At 40.3% G+C, this 23833-nt stretch overlaps 1 protein-coding gene across 12 annotated transcripts in view; it reads right to left on the reverse strand.

Annotated features, from left to right (window-relative positions):
* LOC126355227 (longitudinals lacking protein, isoforms A/B/D/L) overlaps nucleotides 1-23833 on the reverse strand; it is a 718131-nt gene that overhangs the window by 321449 nt on the left and 372849 nt on the right. The window contains exon 5 of one of the 12 annotated variants that reach the window (XM_050005495.1): nucleotides 6841-8497. The exons of the other annotated variants lie outside the window; for them this stretch is intronic. Within the exon in view, the coding sequence (XP_049861452.1) occupies nucleotides 8211-8497 (287 nt within the window). The 3' untranslated portion in view covers nucleotides 6841-8210. Of the gene's footprint in view, nucleotides 1-6840; nucleotides 8498-23833 lie in introns of those variants that run through there. 12 annotated transcript variants of the gene reach the window in all.

Here is a 23833-nt window from a genome sequence, read left to right on the forward strand (position 1 = left end):
GTAAGGCATTTCTAAGAACATAGAAGAAGGTATAATATGGACATTTAAACATTTGCAAATTCATTATTCACATGAATAAATTTTATTACTTTAGGAACTTAAGTAGAAAAGTAGTTAAGTTAATGTAATCTTGTGCAGTATGTTAGAAGGTTAAGAATTATCATAGCTAAGTACAAAATAAGTTATATCCCACAGTACCCAAAAGATTACATGATTTAACTGCTGCTAGTATTTATAGAGAGTTACCTACACATAAGGGAGGAGTAACATACATTCTTCTACTAATAGAATGTTGGTCAAAACACATAAAACTTTACCCCATTGAACAAGCCAGCACAGATACAGTAATAAACTGTATTAGAGACTACTTTAAAGATGTGGGTAAGCCACATAGCATTCTTCACACTTTAAAAGTAATAATATGAGGTAATTTTTACCATGGTAAGGTGTAAAACATGTAGCTATTTCTAAATATCATCCACAATCAAATCCTTGTAATGCATGATGAAAGAAATTAGATGACTACATAGAACATATTTTCCTAACAACCATACAACATGGGTTTATTTGACTCCTGAGTTCCAGATATTAAATGAATTACCTCATATGTCTACAGGACTATCACCAGTAGAAATTATGGAGGAAACTTTTATTGGCAAACCACTGTTAAAGCTGTTTAAAGGCTACCCTCAATGCATTTTAAACAGTATCTGGTAAAAGGAAGACTATTAAAATAAGCAAATAATACATTAATAAAGCCAATGGAAAGGTAATATACCACCACTAGAGGTTAATGATCTGATATTAGGTAAGGATTTCCATCCTAGTTATAATTTAAAGACAGAAATCAATAAATTTTTCAAAAATATCATGGACTATTTAAAATAGTGGCTATTCCACACCCAGTAACACTGTTTCTGGTATACCTCAAAATGGCAAGAAAAATGACTATGTAATACTGATATAATAAAGAATTTAAATCCCCAAGAGGATTTTCACACTTTGCAAATTTGGTAGAGTAATGTCTGTTGATAGTTCAAGTTAGTTGTTTCATTACTTCAAATTTAGTTATTTCTTTCTCTTCAGTTATCCTATTGTTTGCATTCTAGATCTCTCTCTTACTGTGCTGTGTTATAACATGAAAGTAAAAAGGAAAGCCTGGTATCTGAGTGACCCAGCTTAGTACTCAATGGCCAGACATAGTTGCCTTACTCACCACTTATAACTGCAGATACTACTCATAAGTGCATCCAGGCCATGTTGTACATTATCCCTCTTACTCAACTGCCTCATTTTCCTTTATTACAGTTACTATAATTCCTCATGTTGAGTTAAAATAAATACTTTTTATAATCACAGCTGCTTCATTTACCTGCTTAATCTCACTTGTATATCTTATCTTTTTGTAATTTAGGACCTATTAAAGACAAGATTATTTTGTTCAACCACACCAAAGTTTATTATATAATTTATTTCTTCAATCAACAGCTGACATAACTCTGACATTTGAAGGGTAGGAGATGAGGTACTGGCGGAAGTGGAGGGATGCTGGACTTAGTGGTCATGTGTGCATGAGGTGTGCTTGCTTGTGTGTGTGTGAATGGTGTGTGTTTCTCTTTTGCTAATGAAGGCTGTGGCCAAAAGCTTTGTGCAAGTGTTTTAATTGTGCATATCTGCAACTTAATATGTCATCTTTACTGTAAGTAGCAATATATTTTTCCTACATTATTTTCAAAACACGTTTTCATGGAATCTATCTTTTTATTAGTTTCATTAAGTTTCAAACCCAACTCAGTAATATCATTCTTAAATTCCTTTTTGATGTCCTTCACAGATTGTACAAAAACTAATCTTCCATGCCATAATTTTCCAGTCTCCCACCACCTCCCAAAGTCCCACCGTCCAGCCCCAGATGAGCATTCCCCTCATAACTCAGTGCAACCCAGGACTGGAGCAACTGAATTACATTCTCCACCAGGTTTTCGACTACCTCTCATCATGTCCTGCACCCCTCGTACAGTGGTACTCTGCTGTACACTGAACCTACACAATATACTCATCTATCTTTACACAACCTCTGCTCCCAACCCATTACCTCATGGCTCGTACCCCTATAATAGACCTAGATGCAAGACCTGTCCCATACGTCCTCCCATTACTACCTACTCCACTCCCGTCACAAACATCACCTATCCCATCAAAGGCAGGGCTACCTGTGAAACCAGTCATGTGATCTACAAGCTAAGCTGCAACCACTGTGCTGCATTCTATGTGGTCATGACAACCAACAAGTTGCCTATCTGCATGAATGCCCACTGACAAACTGTGGCCAAGAAACAAGTGGACCACCCTGTTGTGAGCATGCTGCCAAACATGGCAGCCTTCATTTCAGTGACTGCTTCACAGTCTGTGCCTTATGGATCCTTCCCACCAACTCCATCTTTTCTGAACTGCACAGGTGGGAACTTTAACTGCAATACATCCTATGTTCACATATCCCTCCTGGCCTCAACCTTCATTAGTCACTGTCCTCACCCATCCAGCCCCTTCACTGCTCCCATTCCAGCACTACACAGCCACCATTCCACTATCATACCCAGTCTTTTCGCTTCTCTCCTTTTCCACTACTTACCCACATCTCCCCTGCCTTCTGTCTAACCTGCAGCAATTTGCTGTCCGCCACATCCTACCACACTATCCCTCCCCCTCCCTGCCCCAGCCTCCTCCTTACCCCACCCAGTCGCTGCTCCCATCATGCACTGGTACTGCTGCTCACAGTGTGGTTTCAGTTTCCTGAGACTGCAGTCATACATGTGAGTTGCGTTTGTTTGTTTGTTTGTGTTTGTGTGTGTATGTGTGTGTGTGTGTGTGTGTGTGTGTGTGTGTGTGTGTGTGTGTGTGTTTGTGTATGTGTCATCTACCGTTGATGAAGGTCTTACTGGCTGAAAGCTTAATTTGTGACAGAGCCTATCAGTGACTTAGTATCCGTGCTATATGGTGAGTAGTGTCTTTCCTTTTCATAATATTTTTGATGTCACTGCTATATTTGTCTTTCTTTGCATTTAGGCTGTCCATGAATGTCTCTAATATTGACCTAATGCCTTCAGTCCCATATGTTTCTTGCACACATTGATTTACATTGCAAAATTCATTATTTGACATTAACTTGTCCAATCAAATCAGAATTATGCTATTCCTCCTTCACATTACAATAATCATTGGGAGAAGTTTTTGACATTTTGTGTAGAACTTGACAGGCATTTACTTCATCATACAAAGTTGGGTTTAGCCCTTATCTCAACCCACTGTTATCACAAAGTTCACTATGAATTCCTGCATTCTGTTTTTATGCAAACCTTAGTTCTTCTTCCCGATCATCAGACATGCTATTGTCATTAGTTTTTCTTTTGATTTTTACCACCTGTCCCTCACAGTTTACAGACACATTGCTTTTTCTTCCTTCATCATTTATTTTGGTGAACAGTTAATTATATCCAATAACAAGAACACTTTACCTTTAAATTATCCCGGTGGCAGTTGCTGCTGACCACACTTAGCTTATTGTCCTTCCTTGTAGCTCTTAGACCAGGTCATTTGTGCTTCTGTACCAGGCTGATTTGTGTACTGCTGGATTCCAAAGCTGGCTCACCTCATTCCTTTCTGCTCGGCCTAGAATGTCATCGCTCACCACATAACTGATTTGCTGAAGTCATCTCCACATGGTAGCATCTGTTTATTTTTGGTTGCACATTGTCTTAATTAACTTTGGTTCCTGTCAGACACATCAAACACACAGTCCTTTTCACATTATTGTTTATTTGTGCCACAGTAACTGTTTTTACTGTTCACTGCCACTGTTCAGTTTGGATCTTAAGTTCACAAACTATCAGTTTATAATTTTTGCCACACATCATTGTCTTTAACCTCACACATTCTCTAACACAATACTCTCACTGCATTTTGCTCCGTAAACTGTGGTACCAAATTGTAAGGACACCAAGCTGGTTTTCATAGTCTCTCTTCTATCAATTGTTTGGTAGCACATCAGTTCGTAGTCATGAAGCTGAAGATCTTAATGAGTATGGGATGGTATTTGCCCAAAAATGTACACAATACCACAATTTTGGTCGTACTTCTCACACATTTGTTATCCTGCTGCTCTATTGCTCAGACAATGATCAGTTTTTCAATTTTGTGAGATTATTAGTGTACACAGTCATGTTAGTGCCCACAAGCAACTAAATATGCAGTGGCAGAATTACTGAGTACTTGTAAAGTTATTGAAGCATAAGTTAATAAAGCACTGTCCAATAACCAATGGTAGTTGGAATACATCACTAAAAAGATATTTTAAATGTGGTACACAAAATGGTTCATATTTACACTTCATGTCATTGTTCTGAGATTGATCAGGTAGACATACATTAAGTTCAGTCCTTAATGAAAGTTGTCATTCCCAACAATCACTTGTTCAAAAGACAATGACAGTACAGACCTCCTACCAACTTTTACACAGTTCAGTCAAAACATTATCAAACTTGAATTAAGAAAGCACTCAAGCCCTTTAGACTTTGAAATTACTGTATTTTTGTACATGTCAATATGGGTATTTTCAAGGTCTAACTAGTCTTAGTTAATGCATGAGCAAGCATCAGAAGCAGACTCAATATGGGTGTTACATGTTAGTTAACTTGAACAGGACTGTGTGCAGACTGTTGATCTTGAGTGATGTCTGACTGTTTTCAGACTGTCTATAAACGAATTGTTATTTCTGCAACTACAAAGTCATTTGAAAAATTTCTAGATAAGATTTTGCTAGTCAGGTTGGACTATAAGTATTGATAAATGTGCATTTGGGAGGACAACAGTTCAATCCTGCATCCAGCCATCCTGATTTAGGTTTTCCGTGATTTCCCTAAATCACTCCAGGCAAAAGCCGGGATGGTTCCTTTCAAAGGGCACGACCGACTTTCTTCCCCGTCCTTCCCTAATCTCATGAGACTGATGACCTCGGTGTCTGGTCTCCTTCCCCAAAACCAACCAACCAACCAACCTATTGATAAATGTTTGTTTTGTTAAAATGTGTTGGTCTAGAAATTTAGAAAAAGTTTGTAGAATCATTTTAGGCATCTGCACTAGAAACACCTGACTAATGAGTACAAACATTGTATTGAAAATTATGTTAAGGTATTAAAAGCTTGGATAATGACTCAGTTAATGAAGTATGTCATCTTGTGTAACAAATTCAGATTGACAAGAATATAATATCATAGGTCAGAATGTACTTAGGAAAGAGTAAAAAATCTGCCATGGAAAATGTAACTACTTCCAAAACTGAATACTGATTATCTCATAAATTAATTAGTTTCACAAAATTTAAAATACGTTATTTCAAATTTAAACTGCCAGTCTTTGTAACTAATGGTGTCACAACACCCAGAAATACATATTGGCTCAGGAGGTTTTTCCTATTAAGTACAATGGTGGAATTTTAAATTAGGTATAACTTTTAATTACCTAACTTCCCAGTAAAACTAAGTGCAGTGTTAGGGTCAGCACATTAAAAATGTTACCTTTTCAGTCAGCTCCAGTATATATCTCTGTTCGCTAAAGAGATTCAACAAAGTAGTAATAAACATTAAAGAGTAAAAAAGATTGTCCATGAGCTCATCATTACAGAATAATGTTGTGCTTCACTGCATTGTTTACAGATGTTCTTTTGGTGACACACACACAATCCCCCCCCTCTCTTATCCCTTCTGCCAGTAGAGCAGAGCTCCGGGAATGCAGGGGGTATTTACACTGAAGGTGTTGCTTGAACTCCATCAGCCACCAGTGCTTGTACCAGTTCCCCTTGTAGCACTGAGACAGTATCTTCCATGTCTAGTAGTGTGGAAGGTGACACTTTGTGTTTAGCATGTATGTCCTCTTCAGTTGGTAACACATGCTTAGGTTTGACCCATTCCAACAGAAAAACAATACTACTTGGCTCTTTCCATTTTGGTCTATATGCATGCATTTACACTAGGCCACATGAAAACATCCATCATCAGTTTGACACTGGCGTTTATTCCCAAGTGAGCCAGCCCATGGATGCTGTCAAATAATTGTCATTGCAGTTTGTCATGTACAGAAGGTCTCAGTTTTACCCTGTGATGTGTTGCACCAAACTTGGAAATGTACACTAGCAGGTTGTATTTCCTGCAGATATAACCCACATTAATTATCACAACAGAATTCAGTGAGTTTATGATCTGCCTCTTCCCCAGCAGCTAACTCCTTGTAGTCAATAGCCTGAGAGATTGATTCCAAACACACAAGAAATCTGGCACTACATTCTCAGATACATATTACATGACTAGTGAATGTGTAAGAATAATTTTTGCATTTTTTATGACTTCTTATCGATCTATATAACAATCAATTCTGAGCAAAGCATCAGTCCAATATTAATTACTTATAGTGATCTCTAAATTTTGTGAGTTATCAGGTATTTATACAGAAGGGGGCCAGTAAAGCATTTAAGTGTTTAGATGGGAAAAATATGAAGTATGTTATACCCCCACTACTGTTTCTATATCATTTAATGACTTTGTGCTGTAAACTACCTCATAGCAAGATATAGCTTTGTTTTCATTTTTGGATGTTGTTATGCCATGTTCAGAGAGAATATGTTCAACAAAATCTTAGCATACAAAAAATGTAGACTTCCTTATTATTGCACTTACATTGCTATATTAAGTGATTGTTTTGAGATAAAGAAAAGTGATCTCCCACTAATTCTCAAGCAGCAGGTCAAAAATGAACCACTCCTTTTTCTCATGTAAGTGAACTCAGCAGTTTCATAAGAGGTTTATATGTTTCTTGCAGCTTTATGTCAGGAAACAGTGTGAAACCTTTTAGATACTCTAACACATTTAATAAATTATGTATTAAGTTGTAACTACCTTATGACACACAAATGAAAAAACTGTAATAGAAGTATTAAATGAATATTTCACATACTTACATGAAAGAAATCTGATGAACAGCAGTTATGAAAACATTCTAGGACTTTTTAATCATTAAAATAAAGACAATAGTATTTTATAATTTACTAAAATATTTGTTTCATTCTTAGTAAGATTAACTTAAAGTTATGAATAGTCCTGTTGGCCTGATGAATTAGATTCAGAAAAATAAAGATTAAAAATATCCAATAATACTTTAATTAAAAAGAGTAGCACATAGTATTTGCTTAAAAAGGTGGATCTTAAAGATACAAAAATGGAAAATGAAAACAATGACTCTCCTGCTTCCAAACAGATATTTCGTCCATTATTTATTAACAGCTGGCAAAATAGGGGAGATGATAAGATTAACAGAGTAAGAAAGAGAGGAAAATGTCACTCAGAACACCAAACTGAAAGAGAAGTTACACAGAAGCAGCCAGACATAACAATATCTTTTCAGTTACCACTTTTGTCTTTGTGGGTACTTTTCTGTGAGTGCCTTCTACCTTGCACCACTAATTTATCTTTCTTGTTAACATTACTTTTTTCATCTGTATTTCCAGGAGGTCACAAGGAAGATACCCATAACTGTAGAATTTAAAATTTGTCTGTCTGATTTTTGTGCTTTTGTCAGCTGTACTGCAATTGTTTCAACTAACAGCCATTAAACATTTGCTTCTTGTTTATCTGGCTGCATTAATGATGAACCAAATTATCATATTAAACACTCTAATCACATTCACCTCAGTTAATTGTATATTTTCACTTGAATATTACAGTTACTTCTGTATTTAAACATGAGAATATTTTCATACTGTCTCATCAGATTTACTTCAAATCCTTCTCTGCGAACCTTTGGAAATCATTAGTTCTCCAAAATATTTGTATTGAGTTGGAGACATATGCTGAGATAAATATAAATACTACAGCCAAAATTGCTCCAATATTGGCCAATGCCAGCCACAGAAACTAACTGTACCTTCCCATTGCAGTGTGTCAAAACCCAGCTGGGATCAGTGGACTTCTGTGGATTTAAGAACCCATAGCTTACTCCTCTGAACAAGGATAATATTACTCTATTGATCCTAATAATAAAGCTGTGTGTGTCTCTGTTAGCCCAGCAAAGAGCTTCAGATCTGGATTGCATGTTACCATAGTAAAAGTAGCAGAAAGTACATTATTTAAGGCAGCCGATACTTAAATAGATCTTCTTTTGTATCAATGCATCTCCAGACTTGCTCCAGGATGAAGCTTCCGAATATGTCTTCTTAGACTACTGTCTTGTGTTGTCTTTTGAGGACAGTAAGGACACTGAAATTGTGGTCCGCGCCCACATTCAACCCTAAGGTGAGAAGTCAGTGAACTTTTGTATCGGTATGATCTACCACAGTGAGGGCATGTGAAACGGGGTGGGTTTTCTGAAGTAGTAGCTTCTGAATCAAAATTCCTAAGTGCTTCTGTACAGAAAGTATTCAGGGCAAAACTGCTCCATTTGTTTGCTGCATCTGAAACAATAAATAACAATTCTGTCATACTTCTATTGGAATCAACATGTATGAGACATTTACAGTAAATACAGAATCTCGCTAATGAACCATCAGACAACACACTGAAATGCCTATGGATTATCTATTGCAGTGAATGAAACATTTTTAAACCCCTTTAAGCCACAGTTTTGTCAAAGAGCTTGCTTTTTTTATTTGAATTATGTAGAAAGCACATAAAATCACTGTTATCTAGTGTTTTCTTTGAAATGACAGAAGGAAGAAGAGAATGGCAAATACTACCAAGATGCAGTATGATAGAAAAATTCAAATTCCTGCATTATTTAACTCGCAAGTTACTGAATGGTCCCGTGTTATGTCATTTTGTGCCAAAACCATAGCAATTTCTTAGTTAGTAAATGAAACTCTTTCTTTTTCCTTGCATTTATCCTGTATTGTATGCAGATTCAGGATTTGGAAAATTTATTTCCATTATTTAACTGAGCAGCTGGACGCCCTTTCTGACAAAGTAAATAAGTCATGTGCACTAAATTTTGTTCTGTATGACTATATTTTAAGTGTTTGTGAAACTTCCCCTCTGAGGCAGAATTTGGAGAGCAGGCACAGGAAGCTACCTGAAAACTACATTCAGTCATTAATCTGTTGCCTGGATTCAACATGGACCTGGCTCACTTCCCTGTCTCACAAGATATCACACTCTGCATTATGTTATATGGGTGAGCCAGTTAGTTCATTCAATTATGTTGTGAAATAAAAATAAATAAAATTCTTGGTATTAATGTTATGAACAATGACAGTTTCACAAACTCTTCTCAAGCACATGAAGTATTACTCTATCAGGGTATGAGGATGTAGCAAAGTGGGTCTTACTCAATCACAATAGTGTGTGGCTAGGCATTCATATAACACAGACTTTGAATTTAATATTTGATAAGTAAGTATATAGAAATATTCTTGCCACATCATTCATTTATAGAAATCTAACACCTCAGTATACTAGATAATCAGTAGAATGTCTCATTATTTGTACAAACTCCTAATTTTATATTTAAAAGTAAACTGTAGTTTTTACAGTGCATAGAAGTGATAGCCTCATATTTCCACTCCCACATTTCTCAGTTCAAAAACTAATTTTTTTATCCTTATTTTCTTTAATTGAATCCGGATCCTGAATAAACTCCTTTTATAGATGATACAAGCATTATACTCAAGCCAATAACAGACGCATGAACAAGGAAAATGGAAATTGATACCTTTGTTACAATGATTAACAGATTTTGCACAGTAATATTAGCTTTTGCACTGTCAAAAATACTCCCTCTCATATTAATGTAGTTAACAAAAAAAGATAATAAACAATGTAGAAAGTTCTAAGTTCTTGGATGTGCAAATTGATGAAAATTTGAACTGGAAAAACTATATAGCAGATCACCTTAAGCTGTTTAATAAACTTCTCTCCATTAAGATGACATGTTGAGTTGAAGACAGGCATAATGAAAAGACTGTTACACATTAAGTTTTAGGACACAGCCTTCATCAGAAAATAAAACCTCACATGCATTCATGTAAGCAAGCAGACCTCACACACACAACCACTATTTCTGTCTGCTCATGTTAGACTGAAACAAATGCACTGAATGGGAGCAACAGTCTGTAGTGGAATGGGTAGCAGGGTATGAGTGGGGTAAGAGGAAACAATGTTGCCTGGCAGAGTGTGGAGCGACTAGAGGTGGCAGACAAGGCCCCTTGGCGGAGCATAGGGAGGCTGTGTAGGGGGAGGGAATGGAAAAAAAAGTAATGGAAAGGAGAGGAGCAGGGAAGGGGTAAATATCAGTGGGTGCATTGGCAGAGAGCAGTGAACGACAAGCAAGAGGATGTGAGTTTGGAGGAGGTGATAGGACAGGGGGAGTGGAAACTGTTGGGTGAAGTATGTGGGGATAGTAGATTACTGTAGGCTAAGGCTGGGAGGAGTTCAGGAGTGGAGAATGTGTTGTAAGGATAACTCCCATCTGTGTAGTTCATAAAAGCTGATGGTGGAGGGGAGGATCCAGCTGCCCCAGGTTGTGAAGCAGAAAGTGAAACATGTCTGCCGCCTTTAATCACTGAAACTTCCTGACAGGCAGCACTGTTTCGTTTTCCCCACCCGTACCCTGCTGTCCCTCCTCCTTCCCCATTCTACTACTGACTGGTGCCCCCACTCACAGTGTTTGTTTCAGTCTGGCATGAGAAGCCAGATCTCTGGCCATGTTTTTGTGAGGTGTGCTTGCTTGTGTGGATGCATATGTCTTTTTCTCTTCTGATGCAGGCTTTGGCCAAAAGCTTAATGTGTAACAGTCTGTTTACTTTTCCTGTCTGCAACTCAACATGTCACCTTTATCGATATTAGCCATCTGTACTTTCTGCTGTTGTTGATATTCCAAACTGGACTTCACATTGTTTCTTTAAGCAATTGGGAATACTAATCACAACCCCACAGTTCATTTATTTGCCAATGAAATTGTGTGTCAAAAATCCATTAACATTTGAGAATAATAGCAGTATACAGAGCAATAGAAGAGAAAAATTATCTGAACTTTCCTCTAATGAATCTAACTTTGGCAAAGAAAGGATTCAAATAGAAGACTACACAATTTTTTGAGAATTATTCCATGGAAATGAATGCCTTTGCCTTTAAATATGTCTGCTTGTGTCTGCTTGTGTCTGTGTATGTGCGGATGGATATGTGTGTGTGTGTGTGCGAGTGTACACCTGTCCTTTTTTCCCCTAAGGGAAGTCTTTCCGCTCCCGGGATTGGAATGACTCCTTACCCTCTCCCTTAAAACCCACATCCTTTCATTAATATATATATATATATATATATATATATATATATATATATATATATATATATATATATATATATATATATATATAAAACAGAAAGGAACTTCCACATGGGAAAAATATATTAAAAACAAAGATTCCAAGACTTACCAAGCGGGAAAGCGCCGGCAGACAGGCACATGTGTGTTTGTGTGTTTTGTTCATGTGCCTGTCTGCCGGCGCTTTCCCGCTTGGTAAGTCTTGGAATCTTTGTTTTTAATATATATATATATATATATATATATATATATATATATATATATATATATAAGAACACTATGATAATTCTACATTAGGGATACATAAGACGGAAGTGTGAGGGAAGTGTGAGTAATTAGGGAGAGCATAAGCCAAGGAGGAATTAATGAGCATAAACCAAGGAGGAGCAAATTGTGATAATTTTTCAGGAATGTCAGTTGAACATTTGTTCTGATGATTTGTAGGATAGAGGACAAGTATGGGATATGTAAATGAATGATATACAGAATAGTGTATATAAATTTGATGTCTACTGGAAGCTTAGAACTGGAAGAGTAGTGGAGGACTCTAGGGGATCAAGTGAAGTATTAGGAAGTGAGTGTTAAGTATGAAATAGATTTTATTTTCCAGAGGATATTTAATTATAGTGTACATAAAGGTGTATACGTGGGAAGGGTAAAGGGGGGGGGGGGGGAGCACACCCATCATTTATTGGATACAAAGGCCAGATAGGCAGACCTGAGAAAGGCTGACCTACACTCTGCGGACAGAGGCACCAAGAAGGGGATTGACCTGTACCATAGGAAAATAGGAATTAAGAGGGGCGTACCTACCAAAACAGAAGGAGGAAGTGCGCTCACAGGGTCAACCTGTATGTAAGGTATAGGTACTGTTACTAAAGGGAAAACGACAGTATCATGGTAGAAATCACACATTTTGTAGAAATTACTCTCATAAATTTGATTTTTACATTCCACTAGCATTATTATGTTTTATGTTTATGAGTGTCAGAAAGAACAATTTCATTTGCCCAGAGTTCCTCCAGACTACAAGCTACTGTAGGTAATGAAACTATTACGTATTAAAGAAAAAGTAGTACAGAGAATTAGAATGAAAAAAGAAATAATTAAGTGTCTATGACACCTGGAGTTTGTGATTGGAAGTCAAGAATGTTGTCCGCATGATTTCTAGATATAAAAGTACATTAGGTGAAATGCTCAGATAGTTATTATCAAAATGAAAAAAGAAGAGCTTGTTTTTAAGTATGCAATTACTAAAATAAATATAATGTGTACTGTTTAAAATATAAATTAGCATTATGTGAGATATTAAAGTACATAATGAAAATGTGTAAAAGTTGCATGTTTAAGCTAAGGGGAGGTATATGTAGTAACTCGAGAATTTTGGTGTAAATTCTAGAAACACTCAGCCTTCCACCTTCTTGAACAACTGATATTTTAAAAACAAGTAAGAGAACAGAAAGGTATCTACTGCACTGCTGGTTTCTGTGTGCAGGTTCAAAGTTTGTAATGAGAAGACAATAATCAGGGCAGTCAAACAATGCCAACAAGTGTTTGTCGCAAGAGCCAAAGAAGCTTTGCGAAAGGACATGGTGTAATTAAAAGCTATTCTTTGATGTGTTAGTGAATGTGATCGTTGGGGGAAAAAAATAAAAGAAAAAAAACATTTTACTATAGAATTTTAACTTAATTCATGTCTTAGCCCTGAATGAAGGAAGACGCATGGAATGTCTACAAATAATTTGGTTGTTAAAACCAGGCAATTATGATTGTATTTAGTTGTATCTAATGGGTATCAGTGTAGTTGACTTGCAAGAGTTTGTATGCTTATGTGAAACTTGTGGAAAGGTAAAGACACCTTAGCTGAAGTGAAAGTATGAGAGTACCGAGTTATTTCAAGTGAGAGAGATAGTAATTTTTTGGCTTGTCTAACCAGCATTATTTCTTCGGAGAAGAAGTTATGGAGATCAACATAGCTGCATGTCCAAAGAAGAGGATTGGCTAAGCAGTTCAAGTTAGTCAACTGTAGTAAGAGAAGTGTGGAGTTCACAATCCAGTTTTGCACCACTTCTTTTGTTGTTAGAAACTGTAGAAATCATATGGTTGTGAGGCAAACAACTTGTCGAGCCATGTTCAGAATGCCTTTTTATCTGGAAAGGAACTTTCTTGAAGGATGTTCAATGGAGGGTGAAGGTGAAAATATGGTGATGCAAGATCAGGTGAACAAAGTGGGTGCTGAATGACTTTCTAACCCAACTCCTGTATAGTGTTTTTAGTCAGTCTAGAAGAATGTGCATTGGCGTTAGCATGGAGTAGCATCACTTCACACAGTCATTGCTCTTGTATTGCCTCTACAAGACATCTCAGTTGTTGACAATAAATTTCAGTAGTGATAGTTACACCTAGTGGAAGCAATTTGTAGTACACAACACCATCACTGTTCCACCAGATGCATAACATTATCTTTCGTTTGGACTCAACCATTCCCTTCTTTTCTGTATGTTAGCATAAATGTGATTATCATCACAAGTAATGACACAGGATAGGAAAGGTTGGTGTTGTTCAACAGCCAATTGATCACAAGCAAGCAAAGGTGCTCATATGGCCACCTACTGATATTTGTGACTTTGGCTTAGAGCATGTGGCACCCATACACCAGATTTTTGAACCCTCCTCATTGCATGAAAATTTCACATAATGGGGAAATGATCACAGTTCATCACATTTGCCAGTTCTCACTTACACTGACACGAATCATTGTGTATTTTTGTTGCTGTTGTGGTCTTCAGTCCTGAGACTGGTTTGATGCAGCTCTCCATGCTACCCTATCCTGTGCAAGCTGCTTCATCTCTCAGTACCTACTGCAACCTACATCCTTCTGTAACTGCTTAGTGTATTCATCTCTTGGTCTCCCTCTACGATTTTTACCCTCCACGCTGCCCTCCAATACTAAATTGGTGATCCCTTGATGCATCAGAACATGTCCTACTAACTGATCCATTCTTCTGGTCAAGTTGTGCCACAAACATCTCTTCTCTCCAATCCGATTCAATACTTCCTCATTAGTTATGTGATCTACCCATCTGATCTTCAGCATTCTTCTGTAGCACATTGTGTACTCTTCACTTTGAGGAAGACTTTCAGAGTTTGATGAAGATTGTTTAGACATGTCATTGTGTATTAACATGTCTAAACAATCTTCATCAAACTCTTAAAGTCTTCCTCAAAGTGAAGAGTTACTAATGTCAAAATTATCCTCCTCAAAAATTTCATTGCCGTGCCCAGTCCAGTGGCATTATCCCCATACACAGCACAAATGTTTCTGGCTGCCTCTGCTGCTGTTATTGCTCTCCTGAAGTCAAACAGAAGAAAATGTTGGAAATGTTCCAATTTCTGCACTTGGAACTCAATTTTTTTAGCATCCATCTCCACTCACTTTACCCAAATGACAAAATGACGAAATTTAAACTCAAATAGCAAAATGAACAACAAACAAAACATGACAATTGATAAATAAACACAAAGGAACCAGAATACCAACACTCAAAACAAAAACACTGCCAATTTATGCACCAACCTAATATTAGCATGAGAATCAGCATCTCAGCTACTTGGTGAGTAGTAACTTTCCTTCTCACAATATTGTTACATTCCATCCTGGATTTTCCATTGTTTTATTTTTAATATGGTTAGTTATGCAGATATTCTAAAGCTGTGTTCTGTAAGTGGACTTTTAACATATTGTAGCTTGTACTTTGACACTTTTTCAAAGAAATATACACATTTGTTTCATGAACATACACATTTCTCCACAATCAGTGGATTTCCCCCCAGAAAAATCATATAAATGTAAACCACTATCTTGACTCCTACCAAAGAATGGCTGTTATGTACAAACTGTAAGAAAAACAACATAGTTACATTGAGCATTATTAGTTATCATCCTACTAACAAATATTTACAGTCTTCAAAACAGATAATTATATAATACATCAAATAAAGGAAAGGCAACCACTAGCCTATAGCATAGAATGACACAACAGAAAACAATATTTCCACTAGCTTTAGAACTCTTGATCTTTCTCTGGTAGAAGTACACATGGCTGCAGGTGTGTACATTCGGGTGTCTGTGTGGCTGTTTGTATGAATGCGTGTACTTCTGCTAAAAAAAACTAATGTAAATACTGTTTTTTGTTGAGTGGTTTTATGCACCACAGATCAGTCAGCTATAGGCAAGTGGTTACCTTTCCTTCATTTTATGTATTATTCCATACAGCAAGTTCCATAGGTATTATAGATAATTATATAAATTACTGATGAGCTAAACTGATACTTACAAATGGCTTAGGTTTACTGCAATGTTTTACATGAAATGTGTTCATGACAACTGTACCCCTTTGACATTCTTGCAGAGGATAGATGAGCTAAACTGATACTCACAAATAGTTTAGGTTTACTGCAATGTTTTACATGAAATGTGTTAATGATAACTGTACCCCTTTGACTTTCTTGCAGAGGACCAAATGCACTTTTGATTCTAATACACCTCACTGTGGTCTGAAATATCCTTTTAGCTGTTCCTTCACTGTGTCATTATTATCTAATCCAAATGAGATGTGGACATAGGCATCATTGCCAGTTGCATTGAAATTCCTCTGATACATGGAAACATATGTTGTAAACATACATGCTGAAATATGAGTTGGTTAAACAATTGTTCAGAAAGGTATTGACAAAGATATATGAAAATACAGCTCTATAACTATTCCACCAACCTTTTCTTATGAGTTTGAAAAGATCGCAGAAAACAGTCCTATAAATTATAAAACCAGATAGGCTTCTAACAAAGAAAAAAAGGCATTATGAAAGCCATTAGAAAATCTATATAAAAGATAAGCTCCGCATAAGATAACAGTAAAAGGGCCACACAAATATTCCGTGATCTGACAAAAGGATTCAGTTCAGAGAATCATTCCTTACTTCTTCCCAGATTACAGATGTATGGAGTCAGGGACAGTGCTTTACAGTGGTTCAGACAGGGAAAAAAAAATTATTGTAATATCAAATTCTGGCAATTATTTATCTGGAAAACTGTTTCCTGAAGGATCCCACAGGGTTTGATATAGGGTTTCTATGTTCTATTCTATATGGATGCTTTACCACTTATTATTGATGCTCATTCAGTTTTATTTGTGGCTGATAGGTAAACTGAAATTGAATACAAGGGCCAGAAAAAAATCCAGAGAGCGGCAAAATACTTTAGAGAGAATGAGTCCTGGTTCAGTCAGCAGGGACGAAAAAAAAGTCACAATTTAAAAAAAAAAAAAAAAAAGAAAAAAAAAAAAAAAAAAAAAAAAAAAAAAAAAAAAAAAAAAAACAGATTATAGAATCTCAAACTAAATCAATAGAACTTAACAACATAAAAATAACTAGTAGTAATCAGGAAATGACAGAAGCAAACATTGAAAACATGTTAGACCTAAATATTCACAAAAATTTTGTTGGAAGATACACATAAACTTAACATTTGCAATGTGTATCCTGCAAGTGCTACAAACATGGATACCAAGAAAATAGTGTACCATATTTACTTTTAATCAGTTATTTGTTGTGGCAGAAGCTTCTTGCAAAATTTAACAAAAGCTATGAGACAACTAACACTGCTGAAGAAAATACATAGGAACAAGTATATCACCAGAAAAGTGTGTCATTTTGACCACAGTTAAGAAATTGAAAATAATGTTTTTCCCCTTTACATTTGAGGGAGAAGTTTGGGTTGGTTACACCAAACAACACCATTTAGCAGTAGTTCATTTATTCTCCTAAACTACATGCAAGGTTCACAAAGAACTGACCATGGCAGAACTGCTCAAAGAGAATGCTCAGAATCCAAAGGTGATAGCCCAAAGACGAACGCATTCGATGCTGGTGTTGACCTCATCGGCGCCACATAGCAGTACGGAGTACTCTCGAGAGGCTGCGAGGGGTGGGGGGACTAAGGCATCGGCAGGGGTGGTCCATGGGAGCCGGACCACAGTCAGCTCAACAGCATCATCGGGGAGTGAGTTGGTAGATGTCATGAAGGAAGGCTCAGCCACTGAACCTGGAAGTTGTTGAAGTGAGCTGGGCATCATACTGGGCATGCTAGTCGCGCAGTGACAGGTAGGCCAGCGGTTTGCAAGTGGAATGGAGCGAATACGACAATGTCTCCAGTGGGTGTGGCGAACACATGAAGCATGTCCAGGTCGATGTCGGGTGGGAGGGAAACACATTTCACCATGTGGCAGGGAATGGTGGAGGTTGTGACATGAGCACTGGATGAAGAGGAACATACAACAAACAGTGTATAATCATGCAGTATTATTGAGATGTCATGGATTATGTCCAGGGGGACAGAAAACAAACATCTCGAGTGAGGGCACGTTCAAGATGAGGTGGCATGAGGAACCTCGACAGGGCGAGGCAGGCAATGGTGGAGAGGTTGAACGGTCTGGCGAAGGGCCCGGTGCCAAGGGCGTGATTGTAGGTCAGCTCGACGAGGGGAGCATGAGGTCACTCGACAGAGTGCATGAGACTGGAGTAGAAGGCAAGGTCAGACGACAGCTCAACGATTGGAACTAGAAGTCACTCAATTAAGTATCTAAGTCCGACCTGGAGGGAGTGGTCAGAGCGTCATGAGCCATGACAGTGAGTGGTGTGGTCGTGGCCTGAAGTGGGGTAGAAGAAGGCTTGACATGTGCAGGCTTAAGCCTGTTGATAGAGACTGTGACAGCTGAATCTTTCATTTGGATGTCATAGGTGTTGGCTGAGCACCGGAGAACTCAGTACGGGCCGGTATATGGAGGTTGGAGGGGAGCACAGACAGTGTCATCTCGGAGCATGATGTACTTGCAATTGTCCAGAGATTCGGGACGTGAACCTTAGGGTGGGAATGGCTGGTGGGAGGAGAGATACGGAGGTTGATGAAGTGGCATCTGACGCGGTCAGCAAAGGAAGGTATGTCAGACTGAGGGAGAGAAGCAGAAGAGCTCAGAAGTTCACCAGGGAGAACAATGTTCTGGCCGTATACAAACTCGGCTATTGTGCCTTTGAGGTCTTCCTTATGGATCATACGAATGCTGAGTAGCACAATGTGAAGGGCCTCAGTCCATAGAGAGTCATGGAATTGAAGAGCCACCTTGAAAGTGCGGTGCCAGAGCTCCACTAGCCTGTTACTTTGCGGATGATATGCTGTGGTATGGATGTGCCGGAAGCCGCAAATGTTACAAATCCCATTGAACAGGGCCAACTCAAATTGTCTGCCCTGGTCAGTTGTGATGATAGCTGGACATCCGAAATGCAATACCCATGACTCGGCAAAAGCTCGAGCACCAGTTTCTGCCATAATATCGGGGAGGGGGACAGCCTTGACCCAGCGAGTTGTTCGATCGATAGATGGGAGAACATAACGAAAGCCGTTAGAGGGGGAGTGAGGGCCGACAATGTCAATATGAATATGCTCAAAACGCCCAGGAGGGATCGAAAAGGAGCTGAGGGAGGGTGAAGTGTGCTTGTCTACTTTGCAGTATTGGGACGCGACGCAGGAGCGTGCTCATTGCTGGCAGTGCTGGTTGACATTTCTCCGCACAAAGTGCTCCGCTACAAGGTCGGCAGATGCACGAACACCGGGGTGGGATAAATTATGCAATTCATTGAAGACAGCTCGATGGAACATGGTTGGGATCAGGGGGTGTAACATGCCCGTACTGTCATTGCACCAGATCTCACCAAAAATGCCAGGGAAGGTGGTGTGGACAAAGTGTAGTGAAGAAGTAGACTCTGAAATCAGGTTTTGTGTTTCCTTGTTGGCGGGTTGCAGGTTAGGCAGTTCAGAGAGGTCTAACGGCGAATGGATGTCATCGACTTGTGAAAGGAAATCAGCTACTATATGTGTCTGACATCAGTGGTGAACTGAGATATGAAGTCCATGTATCTGAAACGGCGAGGAGGCGGGTCAGCTGGCAGGTTTTTAATGGCCACAGCCAGGGGTTTGTGGTCTGTTAAAACATAGAAAGCACATCCCTCAATGTCAGTCTTGAAATGCTTGATCGCTTCGAAGACCACAAGCAACTCCCTGTCAGACGCGGAATATTTCCGTTGTGCATTGGTGAGCTTGTGTGAGAAGAACTGCAGAGGTGAAGTATGGCTGTCAATTGCCTTGCTAAGGACAGCACTGATGTCAATATTGCTCACATCTGTGGTGATGAAAAGCAGTGCATTGTGATGAGGATGCGCGATGGTGCAGGCCTCGGCAAGAAGATTTTTGATGACAGTGAAAGAGTCAGTTATAGCAGGGGTCCATGGAACGGGCCGAGATCCAGAAGTGTTGGTGCCTGCCAAGGCATCCATCAGTGGAGCCTGAATCTCTGCAGCCCAAGGTAGATGTCGATGATAATAATTAACCGCCCCAGAAAGCACTGGAGCTCTTTAAATGGCAAAGGTCTGGGTAGGATTAGTATTGTTTGTACTTTCTCAGGGGGCAGTGAAATGTCATCGTCACAGACCAGAAAACCAAGAAAAGTGACAGCGGGTTGATATAGCTGGAATTTGTCCTAGTTGGTCTTGATGCCTGCTGCCGCGACAGTGTTCAAAACAGTTTGCACATGTCGAATGTTGTCCTCGATGGAGGAGCTGAACACAAGAATGTCATCAAGATATGCAAACCAGAATTTTAGGTCGAATAGCACTTAGTTGATGAAGCATTGCCAGGTCTGGGCTGCGTTTTTCAGACCAAAGTGCATGATTGGAAACTGAAATAACCCGATCGGGGTGGTGATTGCTTTCTTCTTGATATCTTCAGGTGCCACGGGGATCTGGCGGTAGGCCCATTTGCAATCAATGACAGAAAATGTGGTGGCACCTGCGAGGGAACTGGTAAAGTCGGCAATGTTGGGTATGGGGTAGGTGTCCATAATTGTTCATGCGTTTAGTCGACAGTAGTCTCTGCAAATGCACCAGGACCCGTCTTTCTTGGGTGTCATATGTATGTGTGTAGACGAGCTACTGGCAGAGGGTTTGATGATGCCGGAGCTTAGTAGTTCAGAAATCTGATTTTTAAGGTCGTGGAGGCGCTCTTGACAAAGTTGACATGGTTTACTGGAGATCGGAGGGCCTGGTATGAGGCGAAGCTTGTCAACTGTGCTGTTGGTGACGACGGAAATGTTTCTGGCAGCTCGGGAGGCGGTTTGTTTACAATGAGTGATGGTCGGGGCAGGTGAGGCATGGTCGTGGTGTTCAGAACCACTTGGAGGATCTGACGGAAGCCAAGGCGGCAAAGTGTCCCAGGAGTCAACCCGACGAGGTGGCTGCTGGCCCGAAGCAGTGGCACTGTGATCGGGTGAGTTCAGTAGAGTTTATGAGCCGTTAGTGAGTCCATTGTCCAAGGGCACGGCCTGTGGCAGCACAGTCATCGATGAAATGCTTGGTGCGAGTGCACTGTTTGTGTTGTCAGTGGTGGTCATACGGCAGCTCGCATAGTTTGAGGTGCTGTCCGCGAGTGGCAGGGTAGGAGCAGTCAGTTTGGGAACACGTGATGCTTGTTGCGCATGGACACATGTGTCCGGCTGAGTGTCAAACGCTGCCATGTTAGGAGGATGTGGCCCTGCGGAACTGTCAGTACATGTTGTGGCAGTCTTGATAGCACAGGTACTAGGGGTAGCGAGAGGTAAACACACGGAGGCTCGATTGCTGTGAGTGCAAGCAGAATTGTCGCACTTACTGACCTTCCTTTGTCCTTGCTGTAGTGTCTGTAATTCCTTTGCTCTATCAGAGAGCTGGAGCTGTGTTTCGTGGAGCGAGAGGGAGAGCTCGAAGTTTTCCTTGCAATGGGGAGCAACGTGTTCAAGCTCGACAAGGCACTTGTGCATGTTTTCTTGTAATGTTGTCGACAGAGACAAGCATGTACAGATGAGATGAGTCTGGACCGATGTGTCACAAGGAGGTTTGCTCGATGGAGCACAGGGGAAATGAGTCTTGGACAGATGATGAAACACGGTGTTTTGCACTAGGTCTGCTGAAAGTTTGTGGTGTTGCAAGAAGTCAATGCTTAGAATAGGTTCATCAATTTCACACACTAAAAAAGTCCACTCGAGTTTGCAGTTTGTGGAGAGTGAGCTGACATGGGAAGTTTAACCCGAGCATTGTAGTTTAGTTGAATTCACAGCTTGCTGTGAAGTATGATGAGGGCAGATGTTCGACGACACTAAGGATATAGGCAGTAGCGAAACATCAGCACCTGTATCCACTAGGAAAAGGTATCCTGACCAAATGTCTTTAATGTAAAGTCGTCAGCAATTATCTGGTCGTTCCCAGACAGAATGGAGCACTGGGCGGTGCCTGTCATGTTGTGCGCAGGAGGCAGCACTGGGACCTACATGCGACTGGTGTTTGGGAAGTAGCAGGGTGGTCTGCAGTTCCATGCCGCCTCACCAAACCATGTGTGGAAGTAACAATACGGGTAGTGCAGTTGAATTTCCTGCAGAACGTTTGTTGCCAGTGGCAGTGGCCGAGGTTCGGAGGCCACAGCAGGTTCAGTTTCAGGAAGGGGTGTGACTGTGGGCAGAGCCAGTAACGTTCCAGTTGCTTGTTTACTGCCTCCCGAAGTGAGCAGAATGATCGGCACAGTACGGCCCCGGCCGCGTCCGGGTGCAGGACAATGAGCCTGAACCTGAAACTTGTCAAGTAGGCAGTGTCTGGCGAAATAGAGCAGTGATGCATTGTGTAGCTTGTCAGCAATTGTCATTCTTTCTTCGACAGGTTCGGGAGACCTTTGAGCCAGACTAAAGTGGATGTGAGGAGATAGTTTATCTGACCAGATGGCAAGGATAGCAGTGTTAGAGAGTAGATCGGCGCTGACCAGGGCACATAGCCATCTCTAGAGCTGGGAAGGTTTGCTTGATGTGGAGCACTTGCTGTATTGCTGCCTCAGTTAAGCGTGCAAGCCAACGTAGAACTGTCTTTTTGGCTAGAGTGTACCGGGTAGATGAGTCCGGGGCATCGACCAGGTCAGCAGTCAAGTCCTCCTGTTCTTGCAGGTGGGTGATGAGGCACAGAAAACTGGTTGACTTGTCGAGTTGGTAATGGTTGAACACATCGTCCACAATTCTAAACCAGGATGTAGCTCTGTCTGGATTAAAAGGTGGCAGCGTCGGTAAGCATTGTAGAGTGTTCGGAAGAACAGGTTGGGTTGAGTTTGTCGTGGCACTGCCTGAATCGAGCTGTTGTTGCTGTAGTATTCCAGGAGAGTGTGCCTCCAGGGGATGTGGCAACGATGACGGCTGTACAGGTGGTAGCATGAAGGTGACAAGTTGTGGTTGAGAGCGATCCATCATGATGCGGCAGGCCGATGCGGATGAGGCACCGAGATGTGCCAAGAATGGTAGCGGAAGCCCGACTGGAGCCGGTGCGGGGGTGACAGGTGAGAAAATGTTCAAAGTTTGAGAATGCATGTTAGTCTGCAGAAAGCTTGATGTATGATCAGAGCCGGGTCCACCTGTGTTGCAGGGAGGCTGCGGAGGTGCGGGCTGTCCAGAAGCACAGTGTGGGAAATGATGTCAAACATGGGACGGGGAGTGTGAATGTTCACTGTTCATAGTCAGTCCACTCAAAATGGTGTGCGGATAAGGTGAATGTCATGGCATGAAACACTGAGGCACAGCGGTGGGATGGAGGTGGGGGTCAGGCACAGATAACAAGTAATTGTTCCTACTGCAGGACGAGGTATCGAAGTAGGAAGGAATGTGCTGATGCTGAACTGAGGCAGGTGCAGGCGTGGTTGAATGCAGAGGAGTTTGACCTGTAGACGAAGCAGTTCTGGCCATGTGGCAGGTATCTGCGTGGTACTGCATGGATTTCGGCGTGGGAAATTGTTGTCCTGGCGGTAGTAGGTTGTCCGACGAAGCATTTGCAGAAATTGGCATTAGTCCAGCACTGCACGGAGATCCGTAAGAGGTAACCGCACAGTTGATGAGAACGGGCACATGTGGCAGGAACAAAGACATTTGATAGCTGGAGTCATACAAAGTCCTAACCTCACTTATTGTTGCAGGCTCGAAAACGTCCGGCGAAATCGGTGGAATCATCAAGTGAGAGGCATCGTGTTGCAGTCCTGGTTGGTGTACATCGTCTGCAACACGATGCATGTTGATCACAAAATCCAGTATTAGGCGCTGGGCTGAAGTCATTGTTCGAATGCTGTGTCAATGTAATAACGTGAAGATAACTGATGCTGATGTCGTGGACACAGTAAAACGGTGAAAATGGAAGACGTTACAACTCGGGGTCAATAGTGAGGTCAAAGTTCAGGTTGGTTACACTAAACAACACCCATTCAGCAGTAGTTCATTTATTCACCTAAATACATGCAAGGCTCACAAAGAACTGATCATGGCGGAACAGCCCAAAGACAATGCTGAGTCCAAAGACGATTCTCAGAGTC

This window comes from Schistocerca gregaria, chromosome 3 (genome assembly GCF_023897955.1).
Source record: "Schistocerca gregaria isolate iqSchGreg1 chromosome 3, iqSchGreg1.2, whole genome shotgun sequence".
Lineage (NCBI taxonomy): Eukaryota > Metazoa > Arthropoda > Insecta > Orthoptera > Acrididae > Schistocerca > Schistocerca gregaria.